Consider the following 25010-nt stretch of genomic DNA (forward strand, 5'->3'; position numbering starts at 1 on the left):
CGTCACTGTAACCAATTAACACTAGATTTACCAACCAATCAACGTGACCGGTTTTAACTGCTTTCATAATGAAATTTGTTTAAATTCCATAGCACGTTTTTTGAAAACGTCATGATTTTTTCTATTATTTCACACGTGTGGCAAATTTTTGAAGTTTTTCATTTTCCTCAGTGATCGATTTCTTTCGAAATACATACGACATGTACCTTAATATTTCTGTCGGTGGTTCTAGCGTTAAATCACTTGTTTATAATTATTCGAGTTCCGTTCCTCGAACGTGAATATTAGTCGATTAAAAAAAAACACGCGCACACGAGTCTAGATATTTTTTATTATCTCGTCTGAGTATCTCGCGAGAAAAAACTCGCGAGTTTCACGATTTGAAACTAGAAGCCTGAAAAATTGAATCGCAGCACGCGTTTAGTTTGCACAATCTCGCGAGCGGTATCGTAACCGCGATTCGCGGAAGAATCGAATTAGAAGATGCAGACACTTGCCAAGCGGCGGCTACTTCAATTTATCTTCGTAAAGCCGGTGTTCAGGAAGCGCAGAGTAAATTATTGTTCTGCGTCAACGTTGAACGAAAAGTGGGGAAAGCGGTTCCGTATAAAATACAATAAAATACGCCAAGTCTTGGAGAAATACTTTCTCGAATTATCCTCGACAGCGAATAGAAATTCTTCCGGAAAAAAAAAAACAACATTCGATATCCAACGTTCACTCCTTATGGAACGCTAAATTAAATTGAATTTCGATAAATGATATTTCTCTTTAAATAGAGAAAATGAAAATTCGTTCCTACAGGAGCCAGCAACGTTGGTGAAAAAATTCAAATATAATTGTTACTGTGAATATTCTACTGTGTGAAAAATTTCCACTATGATTCATAAATTTATTTAAGGTTAAAACAAATTGAAAAGCTCTCTGTGTATCCGTGTTTCTCGCATTTAAGTAAATTTTTCTAGCGATAATTTAAAAGAAATATGATTTTTCTCGGTCATTTAAAATGCAAACGATTTCTGTTGCAGATCTAAATCATCCCGACGTGGTGGTGGTTCCGGTCGGTGAGAAGCTCATTTTACGATGCTCGTCGAGCTCCAACGGAGAAACGCCCTGGTACAAGGATGACGAAATATTCCGGCCATCGTCGCCCAGAATACGGCTGATGAAGCAGTCTCTGAGATTCAAGTATATCGAACTCGAAGACGCTGGCTCGTACGCTTGTCTCGTCGAATCGAACACGACGGCCGAATGGAGGAACGTGACGATACGAATCGACTCGTTGCTGAACGACGGCTACCAGCACGAAGTCGATAAATTGGGAAGCACTCTTGGTGCCCATCGAGCCGAAGAAGAAACGAACGAATTGGAAATCGAAGCGAGAAGTCAGTACCCAAGTCCTTAGTAACAACCGAATCGACGAGTACGGTGTATCTCGGTTAAGTGATATACATCTCTCCGTCAGTTGCCCGGGGAAAGTAGCGAATTTCTCCTAGGAATATTTTTCTACTATTATTATCGATAATGGGGAATGAAATCGTTTCAATTATCCGGGATAGAATGGTTTCGGTTATTTGAGACAGAATTACTTATATTATCAAGGATAGAATTGTTTCAGTTATCCGGATAACTGAAGATAAAATTGTTTCAATTACGAAGGATAGAATTGTTTCAATTGTCAAGGATAGAATTGTTTCAATTGTCAAGGATTGAATTGTTTCAGTTATCCGGGTAAAACTGTACTCGTCGACCAAAAACCGGTATCTTCCGCTAGGAAGGGGAAAATAGTGAATTTCTTCCAGGAATTTTTTTTTATCATTATTATCTGTAATGGAGAATGAAATGGTTTCAGTTATCCGGGTAACTGAAGATAAAATTGTTTCAATTGCGAAAGATAGAATTGTTACAATTGTCAAGGATAGAATTGTTTCAATTGTCAAGGATAGAATTGTTTCAATTGCCAAGGATAGAATTCTTTCAGTTATCCGGGTAAAGCGGTACTCGTCGACCAAAATCCGGTATCTTCCAGCGAGTTTTCAAATTGATCACGTGTTGATTCGTTTTCCAGATTTACCAGAGACCCGTTCGCTACACTTGGACAGCGAGACCGTGGACAGTGACCTGGACAACGAGAAATGCGACAACGAGACAGCCGGGGAGCACAACAATACCGCGCCGGAACGCGCGCCGTCGTTCAATAAGAGCGTCGAGATGCCGAACGTGGTTGTGAAACCAGCCGGTAACATGCTCCGTTTAAGGTGTCCGAGTCTTGGCAATCCAAGGCCAAACATCACCTGGCTGAAAAACAACGAAGAACCGAAAAGGATGCTTGGTACATTTCTGATCACCAAGTGGACATTCAGACTGGAGGACCTTGTTCCCGAAGACAGCGGAAATTACACCTGCGTGGTGTGCAATTACCTGGGATGCATCAATCGTACCACCAAGGTTGAGATTATTGGTAAGTGTTATTCAATATTTAATAAAAATATAACCTTTCACTGTGTTTCGAACAATCGACAATGACATCCAATATCAAGGATGATACCTTGAACGAGAAGATTCTGAAGGAGAATTGGCAAGATTTAATATGCAGAAGATAGACAAAAGTGTATTGGGTTGTAACGTACGAAATATTCATTTTGAGAACTTTTCTAACGAACTCGAAAATTAAAGGGAACAATGTTTAAGTTAAGAGAATCGGTTAAGTCGAAGAAAGTGGTCGAGAAAAATTAGTCTCAATGCCGATTTGTACGCTTGCGCGAGACGAGAGTAGCAGTGAGAATATCTTAACGTAGTGGGAGTAGCCAAACGATGTGATGGGGGTCAGGGACCTCAAGCGGCCAATTTATTTTGTCTCCATTTTAAGTACTCGTAAGAGTACTTATAAAAATAGTCCATAGAAACATATTACTATTTATATGTAATGTACGTTTCAACTTTAGGTATGGATCTTCTTTTATATGAATATTTATTATAAATGGACAATAATATGCTTGTACTGGCTATTTTTGTACTTTGGTCTCTCGCAGCTGGTCAAAGTGTAGACAAAATCAATCGGTCGCTAAAAGTCCGTGATCCCCACCACAACCTTTGTCTACTCCCACCACTACTCTCACCTCGCTAAAAGTCACGCGTTCGTGCTGAGATTTATCCTTCCTGACCGGATGTTTTTTATTAAGAAGCTATCAAAAATCCCGCTTTAAAATACAGAGACCTTAGAACATGAAATTTTTCATTCGGTGTCGTGGTCGACTTTATTTTAAGTAAATAACCTTTACTACGACACGAAGAGAAACATTTGCTTGCACTTGATCGTTGATATGAACGTCAAGTAGTAACTAGTCGATAATTTATGTGTTGCGACCCTAACACTTTACGATATCACTGACAAATTCGTCGTCCATGAATCTCCAGTGATCGTATCGGAGGTATATTAAAGCCTCGTGACTTAATGAATCTGTAGAGCGTTTCCCACACAAGCCGTACATCAAGGAGGAGTTCCCGAAGAACGTGACCGCGGTGGTGAACAGCACGGTGACCTTCAAGTGTCCGATCGTGTCTGATCTCGAGCCGTATATGCAGTGGCTTAAGGTCGCCGAGTACCCGGGTGACAAGGAGAAGTCCCCGAAAGGGATTTTGGTCCAGGTACAGGCGACTCGTTACTCGATGGTGGAGGTTGCCCCCGTATATTTCTCACGATGGACACTGCACTTGTCGCAAAAGAGCGTCGTGGTCGTAAACTACACTACTTAGATCTGGGATTCCGGTGACTTGGCGATGCTTCTGTCGTTAAATATCATAGTGACTAACGATGGTGGAGGAGCTGTCGCTGGATGCCACTTCAGCTGTATTTTAGAAAATTCTAGGTGCTGCCACACGGGACCGCTTCGATTTTCGTTCTCAATAACTTATTCTTCTTTGTTCCCTGATGATGTTTTTAACCCGATCGTCTACCATCAATTATAGAACATATTTTGTGAAACTTTATTTTTCCTATCTTGTCCAAGATTCACAACTGTCTGGGTTCTGTTGAAAGTTTTACGATTTGTATACAAATTTGGTCACGTTTCCCGTCTGTGCACCGTAGGAGGGAAAAATTGAGAAAAGATGTAATTTCAAACATCCCTAGACAACTGTCCAAGTCGGATAGGTATACTTTGACTCGAAGAGAAGCATACATGATATTCGATGGTGTTCACTTGGTCCAGCAACCAACGAAATACGTTTTATAATTGACATCGAATTTCAAGGAGAAGAAAAGTCACAGTTTTTGATATTTTTGTTTATCTGTTCTAAATGATCCTCCGAGGTGTGGGTCTCTTTAATTTTCTCTGATCCGATGTAGTCTCTTGGGACCAAATTTATCGCGCGAGTAACGTTTCGTATGCACTTTGTCTGCACGAATCCGAGGGCGAATAAATATGGCACCAAGCGACATCTCTTCGCTCTCTTTTCACATCTAATTCTGGAGCTTGGTAAAAAACGGTGGTTGGGTCTATTTTTCCTGTAGAGAGCGTGAAACACCGACCAATATTGACCAGGCCGCCGAGAAACACAACCGTTCTGATCGGAACCAACGCAACCATGACCTGCGAGGTGCTCTCCGACGCGCATCGTCATCTCGAATGGTATCACGGTTATCACACTTCTTTCGACACTGTCAACAAAACCAATCACAGTTTCCGGGTGGAGGTCAAGGTGGGCACGTAGAACTATTTCAAACTGCATGATACGTTCTATTCCTCCGCTTCTGAGAGTTTTCGCTGTCTATGCTTCTTCTATGATTAATTAAATACAGTGGATTTCGATTAATCGGAACTGCTATTTATTTCGAACACTGGATTAATTAGTTATTTAGGTATCTTAATATCAATGGTACGATATTGGTATTAATGGTAGCAAGTGGTACCAGTAGTCGTCAACTAACCGAAATCTACTGTATTATATAATTTAAATATATAGTCTGATCACATTTAATCGGCCACCCCCACTATTACGTTGCAAGAAATTGTGTGTTTGAGAGTGGAGGTAGCCAAACGGTATGGTGGGAGAGCCTGTTACGTGTGACCTTGAGCAGCCAATTTATTTTCCCTCGACTAGTCTCTGTTAAGTCTGTAATACCATTCCTGTCCCTGTAGAAACGTAACAAACTCGCGCTGCACGTTTCTTTATGTTGCATATGCTTTTTCCATTCTTTCGTCAGATATTCTCTTATTTAACTGAATATTACTCGCACAAAGCATTTGAAAAAATTGACATCAATTTTCTACGAAGAAAATGGTCATTCGTATTTGAAAATCGATGGAGAATACCAAAAACTTGAGGTTGAGTTTACAGTATTCGTCTTCGATTCACAAACATAAATGAACAGTGTTTCTTAAGAAGGATTTACAAATTCACGCTAAAGAGCTCTTTTTATCTGCACGACCATCATGATATTTGTCTTGCGCAAGAACAATATTGCTTATCATTTCGCTCGGACCGTAAGTCTGATCGTTCAATTTGCTTCATTCGCTTAAAAAAAAAAAGAATACTTTGGCATTTGTTTGTGTTTTCCAATTTTTTCGAGCGTCAATGTTTCTGCCATAGGATGGCACTAACGTGCAAAATCCGGAGGTACTGAAGTTATATAACGTGACCGAAAAAGACGAGGGTTGGTACACCTGCATCGCCCAAAACACGTTGGGAGAAACGTTCAGCAGCGCCTATCTCCGAGTAGTCGAATGTAAGTAATTATAAATATTAATACGCCGGTTCGTTTCTAACATATTCGTATTTTGAACAGCTCTGGAGGATCATAGGGTGCCCATCCCCGCGAAGCCTCAAATCCTCGTGAACGTTCTGGCCGCGGTTTTGTTCATCTTCTTCGCGGTAGGGGTTGTCGTGGTCATATACATCTTCCATCGATTGAAACGCGAGAAAATGAAGAAACTGCTGGCGATCGAGACCGCGCGTGCCGCGGTGGTGACGCAATGGACGAAGAAAGTGATCGTCGAGAAGCAGAATCTGGTGAACGCGCAGAACGTTCAAGAACCGTTGCTGATGCCCGTGGTGAAAATCGAGAAGCAAAAATCCACGGTCGCCGCCGAGGACAGCAACGGTGGCAGCATATCGGAGTACGAGCTTCCGGTGGACAGCGCGTGGGAGTTGCCCAGGGAGCACTTAACCCTAGGGAACACCCTCGGCGAGGGCGCGTTCGGGAAGGTGGTCAGGGCACAGACGAACACTGGAAAACCTGGCATTCCTAGCGTCGTGGCTGTCAAAATGCTGAAAGGTACGTTCCACGATCGCTTGTCCGTCTACAAAGACGCTCGCGTGCGTGTTCAATAGTTTCAAACATCGTCAAACATTGTCAAAAATGTTCAAACACTCGTCGAACAGTGTTAAAAATATTCAAAAACTCGTCGAACATTGGTAGAAGTGTCCAAAAACTCGTCAAACGTTGGTAGAAATGTCCAAACGCTCGTCAAACAATGTTAAAAATATTCAAACACTCGTCAAACAATGTTAAAAATATTCAAACACTCGTCAAACATTAGTAAAAATGTCCAAACACTCGTTAAATATTGCCAAAAATATTCAAAAACTCGTCAAACATTGGTAGAAGTGTTCAAAAACTCGTCAACCGTTGGTAGAAATGTCCAAACACTCGTCAAACAATGTTAAAAATATTCAAACACTCGTGAAACATTGGTGGAAGTGTCCAAACACTCGTTAAATATTGCCAAAAATATTCAAAAACTCGTCAAATGTTGTCGAGAATGTTGAAACAGTCGTAAAACATAGTCAAACATCGGCAAATCTTTTGCAGAGGGTCACACGGACGCGGAGATGATGGACTTGGTGTCTGAAATGGAGATGATGAAGATGATCGGCAAGCACGTGAACATCATCAATCTGTTGGGCGCGTGCACACAAGGCGGGCCCCTCTACGTCGTTGTGGAGTTTGCTCCGCATGGAAATTTACGTGATTTTCTACGAGACCACAGACCGTCCTCGGGATACGAGCCGACGATCGGCCAAGAACCCAAGGAGAAGAAAACTCTAACACAAAAGGATCTGGTGTCGTTCGCGTACCAGGTAGCCAGGGGGATGGAGTATTTAGCGAGCAGGAGATGTATCCACAGGGATCTGGCCGCCAGGAACGTGCTCGTTAGCGACGAGTACGTCTTGAAAATCGCTGACTTCGGTCTTGCCAGGGACATTCATTGCCACGACTACTACAGAAAAACCACGGACGGACGGCTACCCGTTAAGTGGATGGCGCCAGAGGCTCTCTTTCATCGGGTTTACACCACTCAGTCCGACGTGTGAGTGCTTTTAATTGTCGAGTAGTCTGAGTTAGGTTATAAATGTTTTATGGCCGTATAAACGAGTCAACTTATAATTTTAAGTGAAAATGAGGCAGAATAATTTTATAAAAGCAACGTAATCAGGACATTTGTTACACAAGGCGCAAAAATTGTGACGACAGTTTAACACTGTTATGAATATATTTTCTTTCATGTCGTCTGTACATTAAAATGTTTGGTAGTTTCTTTTGTTAATAGCTGATGAGGGTCTCTTGTATAGACTACTTAAGGGATATTTATTTGGAATAACAATCCAACCTTGAGTTAGTAGGATCATGAGGTTAAATTTTTGAGACATCTACATTCCTGCTAGTCTAAAATAGAAAGCATCAAAGAGTTGTTTCTCACGGTATTTCAGATGGTCGTATGGAATTCTGTTGTGGGAGATCATGACATTGGGTGGCACCCCATATCCATCCGTACCGTCTGTGGAGAAATTGTTCCAGTTACTGAGAACTGGACATCGAATGGAGAAGCCACCATGTTGTTCCATCGAAATGTAAGGACCTTCAAAATTTTTATTATATTTTTCTTCTTTGAACACAATTCAATTACTATAATCCAAATTACTTGCTCGTTACAGATACATGCTGATGAGGGACTGCTGGAGCTACCAACCTAACGAGAGGCCGATGTTTGGGGAACTGGTCGAAGATCTTGATAGGATACTAACGATCACTGCGAACGAGGTGAGAAATTATCTAAATCCTATCTCTAGGAAATTAAACTTTATCCTTGTGCAAAATAATTTTTATCAATGAGCCGTCTAACGAGACATATTCGAAGCATTTTTCAACCACAACTTTGCAACGTTCAAAAATGTTTAAGTCGATCGTTCGTCGAGATAAAAGTCTGATTTATCGAACAAAATAGAAATAACAAAATTCACACATGTCTTGTGAACAATTTCAGGAATACCTGGACCTTGGTCTTCCGCAACTAGACACCCCGCCTTCCAGCCAGGAGTCCAGCGAAGCCTCGGACGATGAGGGCGAGGAGAAATTTCCCTATTTACTGTGAAGCTTGCTTGGGGATGGTGTACGATTTTTTTTTTTTTTTTTTACTACAACACGAACGTCCAGGAAGGAATAACGAAACGAAGAAAGAAGAAGGAAACGAAGAGGAAGCGGAGAGGATCGCGAAGAACAAAGAAATGGAATTCAGAAACGCTGGGTACCATTGATCGATTGACCCCAGTGAACACGCCAAATAATATAAATCAGTATTGACCTGTTAGCGCGTATTCTGTAGAGTTAAGGAACAAAGGCGATGAACAACTGTCGATCGAAACAAACAAAAAGCAACTCCGGCCTTCGAGGAGACTGATTTTCTTTAACGGAAAAAAAAAAAGGAGAGAAAAAATAAGAAAAATAAGAAACCACTGTATTTATTTTCCTGTGTCGTTGTACCCTGGGAAACCGAGGTTCAGAAGCAATCACGATCGTCGTCGACGAAACGATCCACAGTATTGGAACGTTTATTGTTCCCGGATATTTTTGTACGTTTCTCAGGTTTCGTGAATTCGTTCGATCGGGAACGAGCAACGCCTCGAAGACTCCCGATACCAGGGCCCGAGTCCAATCGGGCTCGAAAGTGTCCTTTTACGTCATCCAATTTTGTACATGTTATCACCAGTGCCATTGATAAGTGCCTTGGGGATGAAAACGGAAGTTTGGAGTTCCGCCAGGGCTTTGTTTGTAAAAAAAAAAAAACGAGGAGCGAGTAGAGCGATGGGGGAGGGATAGGGGGGAGAGGGCAAACCGGGTTGCACCGCGCAAGATTTACGAAATCGTGCGCGGAACGGATCTATCTCGATGCAAACGTGTTTATAACTAGTCAATTGATGAAATCTTGTACGTTTCTCTGTAATATAGTTGAACGATATAAATGTGTATGTTAAGCGTTTATCGCGTGAACGGACTCGAGTGGACAACAACCGCGAGTTTCGCGCACAGCAGGCCCGCGTATTTTCTAAGATTATTTTGTATCATGTAGAAAGAGCAAATCGTTGTGTGCGCGTGTGTGTGCGCGCGCGTGTGTGAGTATGAATGTGCGTGCGTGCGTGTGTGTATTCTAAGGAGAATTGCAAGTTCAAGGATTCGTTTGGCGTTTCTTTTTTTTTTTTTTTTTTTTTATTTTTATTTTTGTTAAATAACGTAAGACGGCTGATCGGACGTCCCCTCGCGTTGGATTGGCTCGTTGATGCTCCAACGACACGCGCGCTCGTTGGGGATAGGTGGAAGCGAAGAAAACGTGTGTACAGACTGGAGCGCGAGAGATCTGTCCCGGGTGGGCGGAGCCTTTCCCGATTCGCTGAATCATTCGACGCCACCTATGTAAACAGCGATCTGTGAACAGCATCAGCTGTCGGTAGACGTCGCTAGATCGGGCAGAGTCGAGTACCTCCCCCCTCCATTCCCCCTGGGACAGAAGATTCGCGCTCCCTAGAGCATTTTTCTACCCAAGAAAATGAGAGAATTTTTGCACGCGAACAAATTTCGATCACATCGTCCACGTTGATGTACATGCAACGGATGTATAAATGGTGCATGCGAGAGAGAGGTGCTTAGCAGTAGATAATTTATTTCCTGTATATTGTTACTTAGGACGTATTTTTAGGATCCCCTTTTCTTTTGTATACTATCAGATCTAGCGGCTCGAGCGAAATCGTCGGCGATTGTGTAAAATATATGCGACACATTGATCGAGAGAAGTATAGAAAGAAAAGAAAAAAAGAAAACGTGTGTCAGCTGGAGATTTTTTTGTATATAGCACCGACTTGTTTATTTAAAAGTTTCATTTTCTTTTTTGTTACCCAGCACCTAAAAGTAGCCAGTAAACCAGCATTTACCAAGGTAGAATGTATGTATAGTTTCTGCGTAAATATTGGATTATTATTGTAACGTGAGTTTCATCTCGAATAAATCATTCGAACTGTACCCACATCATTCGGCGTCTATTGTTTGTTTCTAGGTGTCTTTTCTTCCCTGCAATTTTCATCGTGAGATGTTATGAAAATTTAACGCACCTTTGATACTCTAAATAACATTATCTATTTCTAAAGCGATAAAATCTGATAAATATGTGATATTTGTAATTTTTTATTCAATGAACACCATCTATTAATTCTTTTCTGTATTAAAAAGAAATTCAACAAAATTTTACAGAATTAATTTTTTCAATCATTTTTCACGCACTTGTTACGACACCCGACGACTTTTTATTTAAAAAACCGGACGATCGAAAGTTGAGATGTCTGGATAACACAGACGCATATTGAATCCTTCGATAATTCAAATATCACCGTCAATGTATATATAAATCGAAGTCAATTAAGTTATAAAGTATGGAAAGAGATGTACAGCATATTCAATAGATATAAATGATTAAACAAGCGTACTTAAGAGAATGATTGATCGGAAGATGTCAAACCCCCCACCATTAGCCACGGAACCGCGTGTCCACAGAAAAGTTGACTAAACAGCGACCTGATGGCGCTGGGATCAGTTCGTTTTGTTGTCATCAGCCACATTTACACTAAGTTGTTTTATCAGGTTTTTAGTGGCACGTTTAATTTTCTATTCTTCCACTTAACTTCGATTCAACGACAGAAGATGCGAAGGATGGTGCGGACCGTATACACGAAATTACCTGGCGAATAGCACGAGTGACAGTTGCCGTTGTGTGCTACACTCGACATTCAGGTTAGAATTCGATAACCCACTTTTTCTGAAGGATTGAATCTTTTTCTTCCTATCAATCATCGATCACTGTATTTTGTTTCGTTCCTCGACATCTAAAATACGCGTCGGACTGCGTGTCAGTGCAAAGGATTTTTATCGAATTTGGAAGTTAGAGGGCTTTGACCTTTTTTACAATACTGCTCTATCATTGCACCTTTGCCAATAATTGTTCAACAATTTTTACGAATAAAAACACTTGTAATTCATTTAGTGCGCTATGAGTTACAGTATGCAATAATTTTGGAGTAACTCTATGTCTCTGTGACATAATTATATTTATGTGGCTTATCATAGGTAACGATATTTATTAAATGGTGATTACCAGTGCCATGGAGAGAAGAATCAAGTTGAAAACACTGAATAGTCACATAACGTGCAAGATATGCAGAGGTTATTTGATAGACGCCACTACTGTCACAGAATGTTTACATACATTTTGCAAAAGCTGCCTAGTGAAACATTTGGAAGAGAAGCATACGTGTCCAACATGCCAAATAGTGATACATCAATCGCATCCTCTTCAGTACATAAGCTTCGACAGAACTATGCAAGATATTGTCTACAAATTAGTTCCTGATCTTCAAGAAAGTTAGTAATTTTGTTGCTAGAAAATGCAACGAAGATTACAAACATTTAACCAAATGTATTTCGTTCCAGATGAAATAAAAAGGGAAAGGGAATTTTATAGAGCAAGAGGTTTACCTTGCCCAAAGGACGTCTTACCAAATGCTGGAGAAGTCGAGGAAGAAAAAGCAACTGCAGATGCACATGCAGAATCAGACTACCACCGTGCTGATGAACAGGTATACATACTTAAAATACCACCCTAGTAGTTTGAATTACTTCTCACAATACTAATTGATAAACATTTCTCGCAGGTTAACGTGTGTTTGGAGTGTATAAATACAAGTTTAAAGACATTAAAACGAAGATTCATTAGGTGCTCTGCCCAAGCAACTATTACGCATTTGAAAAAATTTATTGCTAAGAAAGTCCTAAATGGGATGGAAAAATATCGAGATGTAAGTAAAAACTATGTGACATTAGTATAGAAACTCCCAACTGATTTACTAACACGTTTATTACAGATTGATATTTTGTGCAATGACGAACTCTTAGGTAAGGACCATACATTAAAATTTGTTTACGTAACAAGATGGAGGTTCCGGGACCCACCTTTGAGGCTACAATATAGACCACGAATAGACATTTAAGACTAATATTTCTGTGTTCGATACGCGATAAAAAATCACAAAGAATCTGTACCTACTTTATACGTTTCTTAGTTCTATTCGTGTATTACCCGTTGTAGTACTTATTTCTGTGTTCGCAGCAAAAACTTGAGATTGAATTTCGAAGCGGAGATGGGCTTCTCGTGACAAAAAAAGGAAATGGCTTTAGACTTACATCTTTCTACCGTATCACCTTAATCAGAATACCAATAGTCATTAGCACAACATATGTGTAAAGATAGGGATTCCATCATTATACACTTGATTATCTTCTTGTTCTGTTTGTAGTTAGGGTTTCGAATCGTTTGCATACTATTTCATGTGAGTTACATTAACTCGACTCTTCAAATTCGGTGCGTTACTTTTTACGAATATAGATTTGTGTAATGTGTAGTGTAAGTAGACCAAGAATGCAATGTGACACTGGACAAGAAAAAAACGTTTCTGTTTATTAACAGTGTCACAGAACATGTTTGTAAACATTTTGGTTACGACGTTGCATCTCATTACCGTGACGTGACACACCTTGCGTGTTCTTATATCCAATTTGAGTAAATATTTCAAGCATTCTTTGTTCCGAAATACAAGAATGCCAGTTAGTGTCTTTCACGGATGAAGGTTTATTACTTTTTCGTAATCGACAATGGAACAAAATCGCCCTTCTCTTCGTAATCCTAAGACGTGAATTGTTTTGATACGTACCCTGATTGTATATAGAATATTTTTGACAGAATTCTGATAACATTGCGCATAGACGCAGCTTTGTATTAGACGAATGAAAAAAGAAAGAGAAACTGGGTCTAGACACGAGGGTCTAGGCCACTTTAACTTTGTATGTTTACGCACTGTACACATTCTAATTCGGCCCCGAATTTCTCTCAATACTGGGCTACAAAAGAATTTTATCAAATGTGACATATTTTCTCGAGGGATTTGATAAGGACAACGACGTGTTGAGCGGAACGCGGGGCATTTATCGCTTGTAGTAAATGAACTTGTTTCATCAGACAGTGTAAAGCGAAAAATCGTGTGATTGTATATAAATATTCTAGGAAAATGAAATGAAATCGACTTTACAAAGTAGCAGCATTTCATGAATGCTAGGGCTTATACGTTGTACACTATGTGTGTATCTCCATAAATTATTAAATAAATATGTTTTGTACAGTATTAATTTAATTAATCAATGAAAAAACACATTTCGTTATTTAAGAAATAATTATAACGAACCTACTGTGCGTTATGGTTTAAAAAATACTGTTCTTTGAAAACTCGAAGTTAATATTTCGCTAATAATCGATGTCGATATTAAAGACAATGTCTCAAAGACAATCGGTGTCGATATTGAGTCACAACCACGTAGATACATTTACCGTGATCAAACTGTATACTTATTTCGTTTAGATATCGCATTTACCGACCGTTGAAAATTTGAATATTCTATACAAATTTTTAAACGATTTCAATTTAGTGAACAAACTAAGTTTTCTTAGATCGATTGTACGAAAAATTGATTATCAGGTAAAGGTTATCCCTCTATGATTATACAGGAAAATAAAAATTCTTAAACGTTGGACAAATTATCTACGTGAACGTCAAATTGATATTATTGCGGATCATTGGCAGAATATTAATTACGATCGAGTGACTCGAAATGACCTGATCACATTATACTCAATAGAAAAATGAAATCGAATAAAATACATGCATGTTTTAATGCTTTTAGAAGTATAATTAAAGATTTACATTTGCACTTGTACGATAAAACTACACATCAAGACGAAATTGTTCGAATTCCGGTGTTTCAAATAATCATATATTTCACGTAACTCGAAAGAAACAGGTTTAAATACTTATAAAATAAATAGTTTGTGCTCTTTCAAAAATGATAAATATGTATTATTAATTAAAATGTAAAAACTCACTTCAATTTTCTTGAAGAATGCACAGCGAAGAGATGTTCTCTGCTTTCAGTACACTTCGTTCAAAATACTGCGCATGTCTGATGTTGAACAGGTTGAAATAAGTTGGCGCATGCGCAATGCATTCTGAAATAGTTTATGGTCAATGCGCGATTACTAGAGACCGTTGCTGCTGTTCAGCAGCACGGCAAGTGCAATTTAACTGTTTAATTTTCAATGAATTTGATTTGAAGAGTCAGTGTTTTCTTGTATGTGTACCTTACGTACAATTTCGCAAATAAATGAGCTTGCAAGACAGCCTTTTTTCGGAAGAGGTGGAGCACGACGTGACTCTGTTTTCAAGGAACAAGGAACGAAAAAGGTAGGAGCCAAACGATCACGTTTCCTGATGCAACGACGCGCCTTTAAAGGTTAGATCAGTAGCTTTTACAACGTGTCTTTGAACGTTATTTACAACTTTCGATTTCTACCAATGTTTACGGTGATAAAAATCGCAAAGCTTTCCCATAGTAGTCACTGAACTTGTAATTCCAAAAATGCTCCCCAAAAGTATTTGACGTCTGTCATTGGTATGAAAAATAAGATAACACGCGTCGTACATAGCGTTGATTTGATAATTATGATTTTTCGCAGTAACTTTGCCGAACGTTATGTGGCGTAGACGAGTTAGGTTAAATCTATTCACATCCTTGACATGCAATTATATCTGGATTCAAAGACAATTAAAGTAGCCCTTAGGGTCTCAAACAATAGTTAAGACGATACCATACAACTGCCAAAGAGCGCGTAACAAGTTATCGACTTCTTTCACGACCTCTGAGTTACACTGGTATAAATATCCCAGTCTGAAGGTAAATGACTAATATCATCGTTTTCCAGACGACGAACCGTAAACTCGTGCGTATTTTTGACGATAGTTCCGTTACGTTAGTGGATTTTATGTTTCTTTTTTTTTACGTGACCCGCGTACTTCGAAAGTCGACGCTTTTTTCTTCGTTGAACGCTTCTATTTTTAGCAAACTGCATAACATTTTAAGAAACATAAAAGAACCACGAATCCGCTGGCACCTTGCCTATGAAAAATAAAAAACTATTTCGTGTATTGACAATTATCTAATATCGCCTTATAAATGTATAAAACATAATATTTAAAAAATGGATGAGTTTTCAAGTCACGGATATTGGTTAAGTAGCCCTTCGTGTGCAACGGAGCTTGCATCCGCCGTTGGATGATTAAAGAAAATTTGCACGGAATGCAAAGTTTAATAGAACGTGTTATCTTTATCAACGGCAATGAAAGTAATGAATATACGTACCCTTGGATAGGTTTCAGTGAAAAATATTTTACAATCATACTGTGGTATTTCCAATTTCTTATTTATTTTATGCAATCGTATGCAGTTCAAGTGCTGCATCGACCACGTTTTCCAATTACAACGCCTTTCGAAATCTTCGTTTTCAAACTTTATAACCTCGAATAGCAAAATAATTTCGCAAGTTTTTCTTGATTGAAAATATATTTTATAAATTATATTTATAGGATAGAAACAATGTAAATAAGCGTAATGTAAAATGGTCAGAATTTCGAAAGCGGATAGTGTTACGTGCGACATTGCATAATTATTAAAATCACGCATATGGAGAACCAGTCGAACCGTTTTTGAACAGGTCCTCCTCACGATTGTTAATCGGCTCGCCGCTCGCCTAGCGTATGTCGCTCACGTATACGCGTGATTACGTGTACCACGCAACGCTTACGAGATTGCAGTCTGTTTTTTCTTTGTAGTTCAAGGCTCGTCGATTTGGTCGTCGTTGGACGTAATTAACAGATCGAACTTACGATACAACGATTCAACGACCGTATCACGGGGATGGTCATTTTGCTTGCCGCACTGAGTCGATTTCTTTTTTTTTTTCCTTGGCTTTCATCTGGGTAAGGGGATGGAACCGATTTATCGCGCTACACGCTTCGTTCCACTTGAACAGTTTGCATGTAATTTAACTATCGCGTAACGGGGAACATCGGTAAAGGTGAAAATCCATCTCATTCTGGCATCCTCGCGAAATCATTTATTTACATTTCAAAAAAAACCAACTCCTAGTCGCCTCCGACACGGTTCTTGATCATCTTATTCAGCGCGTCTTAAGGCTGCATTCCCATGTACGTAATGCATAAAACGATTAGAGAGGAATAGTTTTTCAAAGGCACTGAGCAACATAATACGTGTATCCCACACATATTCGATGGTCTCAAGTGCATTTCAACGAGAATATGATTGTAAACAAACTACATATAGATTGTCACAAGAATTAAACAAAAAACGAACAAAAGACTCGTACAGAAATTTCTATCGTTCGTAACCCACGAATTTTAAAAACAGAACATTTTGATAAAAATCAACTAAAGATAAATAAGTATTAAAAACGATACAGTAAACTTTCGAGCATTCTCAAATGGTATGAAACTTGACACCATCGTTTTTGTTACCGAACACGCAGACGAAAGAAAGAAAAAGGTACTCTTGTCTGTTCGATTCTTCTTCTTCATTTTCCTTGTTTGTCTTGTCCACTTACGTGCAATCTTCTTCACGCCTCGCTTAATTTACGACTTTATTGTGTCCTTTCGCGCCAACTGTGCGCAACGTAACAGCCGGTTTAGAGTGAAATTATAATGGAAATAACTATTAAACAATAATCTGTCCAAGTGTTTTCTTGGTGAATTTTGATACTACTTTGCTATGATAAGTAATATTAAACAAGACAAATTTATTCATAAATATTACCAAACGATGGTCTTTTAGGTAATTATCTCACAGCCTTCGATCGTTATACTTTAATCCTTTTCGGAAATCAAATTTTATGCAGTTTGCTACAAGTCAATAATTGTGAGAAATTTTTTAAAATATAAATGTGAATATACAAGAAAAAAAATGTTATTAAAATACTCATTAACCTATATAATGTTATTGAATAATTGTTTTACACCGAACGGTAACTTAAAGTGGTTGTTACACATGTAGTATGTCGAAATGTTAGCGAGACTGTTATCAGTCCGGAATGCGACCATTGAAACGCCGGTATTGGGATGCAAGGATGGCTCTAATTCGAGGAAACGAAGGAGAAAGTAAACGTCATGTTATGTAAAAGTTAGTCAGCCGGCGTTCATCTGACACGGGATACGGCAGAGAGTGGCCCGGGGCAAGGCGGTTACGTTCACCGTAGACCGTCCTCAGTACGGTCTCACTTTCAACGGTGATCGTAACGCGTTCTTTTCACTTTTGCAGAGTACTCGTCTTTCCACCTGTAAACAACTATCGGAGGTACATCATCCACCAGCTGGTGCAGGATCGTTTCGACGATCTGCACACGTTCTCGATCGGTCAGGCCTCGGCAAGACGAACCGTCGTGTGCTACAAGAGCGACGTGATAAGGTATCAAGGATGTTTATATCGTTTATTTCGATGACTCACAATCGAGAAGATTCGAAATACGATTTAATTCTCATCGCGCTAATTTACCTGTCAGGATGGTGAATGTTGTGATTGACTAGCGGCTGCAAATATATGTTGTTACTCTGTTGGTAATCCGTTAATAAGAGTCGTATTCTTCGACAGTAATTACGATACTACGGCTCAATAATTTTTTATGCAACTCTCGACAATACACGGTGTATACTGTTAAATTGCGAAAAAACGACTGTGAACGTACTCTTCTTTTTTCTTATACATGAAATGATAAGAATCCAGTGATAAAGAGAATGGTTTTCATGTAATCTGTTGTATACAGTTTTTGAATTTTATTTTATTTAGAATTTACGAGAGTATTTTCGCCTAAAGGATTTTACGTCAGTCGTTTCAGGGTAACTTCTCTTTGTTTGTATTATATGCGCATTAAAAAAGGGATACAAGAATTATAAATTGAATCAGTGTGAGCAAACAAAACGAATTATAATTTAAGTCAGATTTATCCGAAATTCGCAGACTGTCCTAATACGATTATGAAATGAATTTACGGTGGTGGAATTTGTACGACGTAGCAGCGGCAAATGAAAGTGAAACTGACTGGTTCAAGGTCGCGTGGCGTATTATCCGGATGTGTTCGGAAGATTGCCCATTACTTCAAAAAGTGCTTGGTTGAAATTAAGCAACGTGATTTTTTATCTTTGTAATTTAAGGGATCCCAAATTGAATGGTGTGCAGTGTAAATCGAACACGAAAGTCACTGATTCGTTGCCTGAGATGGGCGTTGAAGGACGACGATCGCCCTCCGCTTCGCCAGAACGTATACGAGTTCAAAGACAAAGTGATTAATAAAACATTAATAGAATTTGTTTCTATCCAACAATGGTCTTGGAAAATAAGTTATTTCATTTAATTGTTTAGTAAAGTCAGTACCAGCGGTTGAGATTTATAGACCACCAGCAGCTAGGAGAGCCAAAAATGAACTTCAAATAAGTACGGACCAAGTTCAAATACAATCAATTACAGATTCATCTTCTACTACAAAGTAAGAAATTTATGCTATTTTCCGTTTAATTATTCTTGATTATTTTAACAAATTTGCATATTTCTTGAAGGACTACCCGTCAGAAAAGGCCAGATCGTGCAGTTTATGTTCCAAGGCATCGTAGAAGTTTGGAAACTGAAGGAAGTCCTCAACCTGTGGAATCTACTCGTACAAGTCGTACAATTAAAGACAATTTGACTTCATCCTCAGTTTCTCATGGGCAGTCAAAGTCAAACTCAAAACTTAAAGAAGCAGACTGTGATGTTCAGATGAGTGCAGAATGTGTAAAAAAGAGATCGATTACATGCTCTGATAAATGTCAGAATAATTTAGAACATGAAATCAGTCAGCATCTTCAAACAAACTTGAAAGATACAGTTTCTTCAAGTTCTACGGACGTACCTGTTATGGAAACTTCTAATCAAGAAAAAGCTGAGCAGTTAGACAATGTAAACGAGGATGTGCCAAACGAACCTGATAGTTCTACTGCTCCTGATGTAAAATGTAAAAGAACAAATGCATTTCAGTCACAGACTGTTAACGAGGAAGAAATGTCTACTAATTCTAGTGAAAATAAGAATAGTTTAGATTCAGTTGAAACTTATGTACATAGTGAAGTTAATGTTAATGAAGAAATAGAGAGGTCTGATAATTATAAGGATAATGTTGTTATCATTTCAACGTCAAATAATAACAAAAAAAATGAGGGACTGTTAAATAAAGATGAAATAACGAATAAAAAGAATACCCAAATGATACATTGTAATATGGTATCCGACGTTTTAATTATTTCGGATGTTGTACAGAAAGAACCACAATCTGTTAAGGAAATCACTCCTGTGCCTATATTACCGCCAGAGAAGAAAGTGAAAAAAGTTGTAAGGCAAAAAAGCAAACCAGCACCTCCACCTTCTCCACCCATTAAAAAAATAAATAGGGACGAATGTGACTGGGATAGTTTATTTGATGACAACGGTGATTGCTTAGATCCAACTCTTATAGAGGAGGCAAGTATTTATATATGTTTCTTTAATATAAAAAGTAAAAATTGTTTTACAACAACTTCGTATTTAGTTATCTTCCGCGGTGGGTGATGTTGTAATAGAACAACCGAAAAGCGATTACAAATCGTACACCAAACACATCGAAGTATCCAGCGACGAATTTGCTCATGTTGTTGAAATATACAATTTCCCTTCAGAATTTAAGACCAGCGATTTAGCAGCTGCTTTCAGTTCTTTCAAGAATGGTGGTTTCGAATTAAAGTGGGTAGACGATACACATTGTCTCGGAGTTTTCAGTAGTCCTCTTGTTGGTAATTAGAAACACATTGCACTTATGATCATGCCGTATTTAACAAGTACTTACGTTCATTCATTCTCAGCTGCCGAGGTACTGGCATCGGATCATCCATTTGTAAAGACAAGGCCATTAAGCGAGGCTACAACCTTGAGTAAGACGAAAGCAAGAAGAAGCGCGGAATTTTTACAGCCTTATAGAAGTCGTCCAGAAACTTGCGCGGCATTAGCCAGACGATTGGTTACGGGTGCTTTGGGCGTAAAATTAGCCACTGCTAGACAAGAACGTGAACACGAAAAAAATATACTGCGCGAAGCTAAAGGTAAACACCATATGCATATATATAAATATACAAAAAGTGAATGACCTCTTCAGAATGTATACATTTTTTTTGTTTTTAGAAAAACGTCGGTTAGCTAATAAACAACGAGAAGATGTGTGGGAAGGCATCATTCCTGAAAAGTAGCAGTATCTGTTAGTAATGGAATATCATTACATTGGAAATTACTTACACCATATGTAAGTGTTTCATGACATTTACATGCATTTGTGCCTTACTCATCTATTTTTCATCTTTGACAAACACACTTGTCGAACTGATTTGGCTATTGGTTTTGGGAACATGGGATGACTTTGCCAATAGATGAGTGTGGCATGACGGAAATACCGTAACGGATATATTTGCTTAGGACTGGTAAATGAGTTTTCAATGTTTGTTTATTTTCTACGTATATGCATATCACAATTGTCCAGACCAGTTGAATGAACGTGCCTGTTGCATTACTTTCTAATGGAAGGGTATCAAGTATTTTAAATGATATTCTAGATAGGGCGATTTACAGCCCTAACATTAGAAAACTACAAACAGTAGTAAAAATGTTTTATGATACGGTTATTCTTACCTCGACAGTTGCCTCTGTTATAAATTTATATATATGACAACAAACAATGCTGTGTTGTGAAATGATAATACGAGACAATAAGTTAGAATCGTAGAAAATAATGATACTCTTTACATACAAGCACGCGTGCGTGCACATACATCGATTTACTACAGTGATATGTAATTAAAACGTGTCTTCACAGAGTTATGATTTCATGACGATGAAATTGTACTATAATATGATGTGGTATTTTATTATTGTCTGTGCAACATAAAATATTGTAGTTGTGAATTATGCCACTTATACATATATATATGTACATACATATATATATACATATATATATATATATATATATATATATATATATATATATATATATATATATATATCTGTTACATGAATGTTAAAATCTGACGCACAATCACGATATCTACACGTATTACAGACTTACTAAGAAAAAACTCAGAATTACAGATTGTATTTTTATATACAATTGTTACCAACAGAGGAATAAAGATATGTATCGCCAAATCCTAGTCAATGTACGCAAGAATTATGTTACCTATATTGTATGTTATATTGCTGAATTTTGTCATGAATTGACAAAAGGATTTAACAAAAAGAAAAGAATAAAAAAATATTTTATGTACCATACCGTTTGCATATATTTTCATCCCACTTGGAACATTTTAATTCCACAAGATTAAAATTTTACACTATCTGTAATTTCTGAAAAAGATGGCAGTATTGTGTACTTTTAATAAAAAGTACATGTATAATTAAAAAAATTACTTGATTCGTTAAACAGATGTGTCGTTCGACTGCCGACTTATACCAGTATGGTAAGAGTATATATTTAATACAATAATTCGTTCAAATGCGATACAAATATGAGTAACTGTGATTACCACTTTCCTCCCTTCTTTTTCTTTTTTTGTTGCACTTTGCGTTGTTGTTGTCGTGGTCCTGAAGTTTCTACTGCCGGACTATGTCGTGGATTGGGAGAAGGTTTAGTATTCGTGGGCATTTTTGTGATATCACTGTAATAATAATAATTATTATTAACTTTCCTTTTACGATTAAAAACTTTTATGCATAATTTTAATACGTACTAGAGATCACTAGCTCCCGCAGCAGCACCTTGAGTACCTTTCATTGCAGCATCTCGGTTTCTTCTATCACGTTTCTTCCTAAATCCACTACGTTCGTGTTTAGGTAGCCATCGTTCAGGATCAGGTAGAATATTTGGATCGCAATTCTTGGGCAATTTTCCTTTCCGTTTACGTTTCTTGCGTTTCTTTTGCGTTACATCAACACTAGGTTTGCTAAACACCAAAATGGAATATCAGTTATGCCAAGCTAATTTTATGAACACTTTAAAAAAATATATAAACTACTTGTAGAGGTAAAAGGTATTTACCCGGGAGATGGTTCTATCTTTTTCTTAATCACTTTTGTACCGATAACCCAATTACTACTCTCTAAAGCGTCAACGTCAGTTGTTTCAGAAAGATCATGAAGGGGTGGTAAACGTTTTGATAGAAGTTGCGCCTTTTCTGGACAAAATTGTACATAGGCTACTACTAATTGTGCCAATGTTTTGGTATCCGAAGGTGAAGCATCCACCATTTCTTGTAAAATGTCTGCTGCTACTTTAATTTCTCCTCCGCGGAGATAGAAATCGGCGGCCTGCCGCCACAATTCTCCCAAATTAGCAGTGGTTTCCTAAAAATAAATATTAAATGAAACAAAGAATAGTACAATTTAAAAATGAAAAAGTAGAAGAATAAACGTGTTTACTTTATTTTTCTTATAATAATTGACAGCATTTTTAAGAGCAACCGACGCCTTTTCACGATTATTGTCAGCCATATGAAGAGTTACAAGCGCGCTGACCACACCAGGTAACGATCTATCTCTTTCGTTCAAATTTTCAAGAATATCAATCGCCTCTTGTCGCTCATCCTGGCTTAATAGAAGTTGTACACAAACGAGTTTCATTGGTAGTTCTTTTTCTCCAACTGCATGTTGCGTTAACAATTTTGCAGCTTCCTTTGCTTTACCTTCTTTACCAAGTTGCATTGCTTTAATAAACATTGCATCTGCAGCTAACGCAGGATGATCCTTTGCAAGTTTATTGCAAAGTGACTGACATTGTTCCGCCTGTAAATATACGAAACATGTAATACAAAAGCATATGCAAGTATTATTAATCAAATTTATACCTGATCAGTATACAAAGCCAATAAACACTGATTGTACGCAATGTTTCTCCTTTGCTTAGAAGTTAGTTTGTGTTCTAAACTATCGTGAGTAGCACTTTTCATTCTTTTTTTACTATCGAACACATTTTGATCCCTATTGAGGCACACAAGATTATTGCTTGCAACTGCTACTAAAGCTATGTCACCTGGTTTCGCTTTCAAGGCAGAAGTGTATAATGTTTGAGCTTCTTTTTCACGACCTTGAAGCTGAAGACAATATCCAAGCTGAACTCTAATAATTCCTAATTCATCTTCTATTTCTTCTTCGGCAACTCCATCTTCCTCCAAACCTTCCTTGCACATTTTTTCCGCTGTTTTAAGCTTTTTTTCTGCTTCTAATAAAACAGTTTTGTCTCCTTTGCTGCCTTGAGCAATTAAACGACAAGCTGCATTATATGTCAATTCGTAGGTATCTTCACGTAGCATAGGAACTTCTAAACTCTGTTAAAACAACACATGAAAGTCAAACACATTGAAACATTTGAATATTTTTAATTAATTAGAAACTTACAGAATCCTCAATTGCTAAGTTCACAACCACTGCCGCAAGATTTGTTTCCCTTTCATCTTCATACTCGTCGTGGGAATTTTTTATAATGTCTCTATACACAGAGAAACAGTCTTCATACTTTTCAAGTCGATACAATATTTGTGCTTTGAGTTCCTTGAATTTCAATGAAGGATTTGAAACATTTTCTACAACCTTCAATGCTTCGGGCACTTGATTCAGTCGATATAAGCAATATGCTTTTTCAAAGTATAAGTTACTGCAAAAGCAAAGAATTTGTTTATTTATAAAGTCAGTACTTCAAAGAAAAAAGAATTGATAGAGTATTAGCATATAATATGATATATAATGATCGTACGTTGCTAGTTTTGGGTTCTTATTAATGAACTGGAGTGCATCGTCGTACTTAGATAATTGTATGCAGCAAATAACTTTACAATGGAAAGCAGCTTCCTCATCATGAGAAATGCCTAAAACTGAAATATTTTCTACTTTGAGTACAGATAGTTTTATAAAAGTAGGACACAGGTTATGTTGACAATATAATTCAGAAGAATTGTTTCAATTATTAGAATGGTAAAGACTCACTTCTATTTGCAGTTTTTAAAGCTCTTTCGTATTCTCCATTTTGCCCTAATTTATTTAACTCTGCATAAAGGGCAGGAAGATTGCTTTCCTTTGTCGCCATATTGCTCACCTTGTAAGCATATCCAACGTGGAACCGATATGACTACCAAACACGATATTATATTAAACGATTTAAAATGAATTACCATCTACGAGTATCATTTACTATAAATCTGTATAATTTTTTATAATCAACCACTTTATCTGAGTAATAACAATTTCATATAATTTTGAATAATCTACTACTTGTTTAGAGAACTGTTCGAAAATAATTTGACTAACTTCACCAATTGTTACCATTTTAAATATTACTCTAAGTACTATAAAAATGTTCGTATACTTTATAATCTAAGAACAATAAAAGATATTAAATAAAGTTACAGAAAGACAAACTTTCAAAAATTGTCCAAGTCCTATTTATTTTCAAATCTTATATTTTAAGGAACGAATGATTAAACAACACATAGAACTCTCCTATTTCTTTTTCTGATTCATAATTTAGGATCGGGTTAAGGAAATGGAAGCAAAGCAGAACAAGGAAAAGAGCTTCTCGTGTTACTCGAAATGAATTTATTGAATTGCATAAGGGTTATGTAGGTACATTCTTCCTTTGACTTTCAAATGAGTTACATACATATTCGATGTTACATTATTCTACTCATTCATA

General features: G+C 37.7%; 4 protein-coding genes across 9 annotated transcripts in view; 3 read left to right on the forward strand and 1 right to left on the reverse strand.

Annotated features, from left to right (window-relative positions):
• Positions 1-9086, forward strand: part of LOC143150743 (fibroblast growth factor receptor homolog 1) — a 102815-nt gene extending 93729 nt beyond the window's left edge. For both annotated transcript variants that reach the window (XM_076319205.1, XM_076319206.1), the window contains exons 3-11: positions 1029-1385; positions 2069-2461; positions 4514-4701; positions 5593-5728; positions 5789-6277; positions 6815-7313; positions 7714-7854; positions 7939-8044; positions 8268-9086. In XM_076319205.1, the coding sequence (XP_076175320.1) occupies positions 1029-1385; positions 2069-2461; positions 4514-4701; positions 5593-5728; positions 5789-6277; positions 6815-7313; positions 7714-7854; positions 7939-8044; positions 8268-8375 (2417 nt within the window). In that variant the 3' untranslated portion in view covers positions 8376-9086. The remainder of the gene's footprint in view (positions 1-1028; positions 1386-2068; positions 2462-4513; positions 4702-5592; positions 5729-5788; positions 6278-6814; positions 7314-7713; positions 7855-7938; positions 8045-8267) is intronic.
• A 1781-nt stretch (positions 9087-10867) lies between these two features.
• On the forward strand, positions 10868-13500 carry L(3)73ah (polycomb group ring finger 3-like lethal (3) 73Ah). Of its 3 annotated transcripts, XM_076318016.1 has the most exons (6): positions 10868-11059; positions 11393-11686; positions 11756-11901; positions 11977-12120; positions 12187-12217; positions 12432-13500. In XM_076318016.1, the coding sequence occupies exons 2-6, from the start codon at positions 11410-11412 to the stop codon at positions 12440-12442; spliced, it is 609 nt and encodes a 202-aa protein (XP_076174131.1). In that variant the 5' UTR covers positions 10868-11059; positions 11393-11409; the 3' UTR covers positions 12443-13500. The 3 variants fall into 3 exon arrangements, with proteins under 3 accessions (XP_076174131.1, XP_076174129.1, XP_076174130.1); XM_076318014.1 differs by having other exon boundaries at positions 12187-13500; XM_076318015.1 differs by having other exon boundaries at positions 11424-11686; positions 12187-13500.
• Positions 13501-14397: 897 nt separating this feature from the next.
• On the forward strand, positions 14398-21256 carry LOC143150745 (uncharacterized). 3 transcript variants are annotated; one of them, XM_076319209.1, is made up of 9 exons: positions 14491-14613; positions 16039-16185; positions 17537-17683; positions 18427-18554; positions 18635-18758; positions 18829-19765; positions 19833-20073; positions 20143-20379; positions 20459-21256. In XM_076319209.1, the coding sequence occupies exons 2-9, from the start codon at positions 16124-16126 to the stop codon at positions 20521-20523; spliced, it is 1941 nt and encodes a 646-aa protein (XP_076175324.1). In that variant the 5' UTR covers positions 14491-14613; positions 16039-16123; the 3' UTR covers positions 20524-21256. The 3 variants fall into 3 exon arrangements, with proteins under 3 accessions (XP_076175323.1, XP_076175325.1, XP_076175324.1); XM_076319208.1 differs by lacking the exon at positions 16039-16185 and having other exon boundaries at positions 14398-14613; XM_076319210.1 differs by lacking the exons at positions 16039-16185; positions 17537-17683 and having other exon boundaries at positions 14398-14613.
• Positions 21257-21433: 177 nt separating this feature from the next.
• On the reverse strand, positions 21434-24441 carry Srp72 (signal recognition particle 72). The gene is made up of 8 exons (XM_076319207.1): positions 24305-24441; positions 24075-24192; positions 23720-23975; positions 23170-23649; positions 22745-23107; positions 22365-22669; positions 22057-22269; positions 21434-21984 (listed from the first exon to the last, which is right to left on the reverse strand). The coding sequence occupies exons 1-8, from the start codon at positions 24402-24404 to the stop codon at positions 21849-21851; spliced, it is 1971 nt and encodes a 656-aa protein (XP_076175322.1). The 5' UTR covers positions 24405-24441; the 3' UTR covers positions 21434-21848.
• Between the last annotated feature and the right edge of the window lie 569 nt (positions 24442-25010).

Source organism: Ptiloglossa arizonensis, chromosome 8, assembly GCF_051014685.1.
Source record: "Ptiloglossa arizonensis isolate GNS036 chromosome 8, iyPtiAriz1_principal, whole genome shotgun sequence".
Taxonomy (NCBI): Eukaryota; Metazoa; Arthropoda; class Insecta; order Hymenoptera; family Colletidae; genus Ptiloglossa; species Ptiloglossa arizonensis.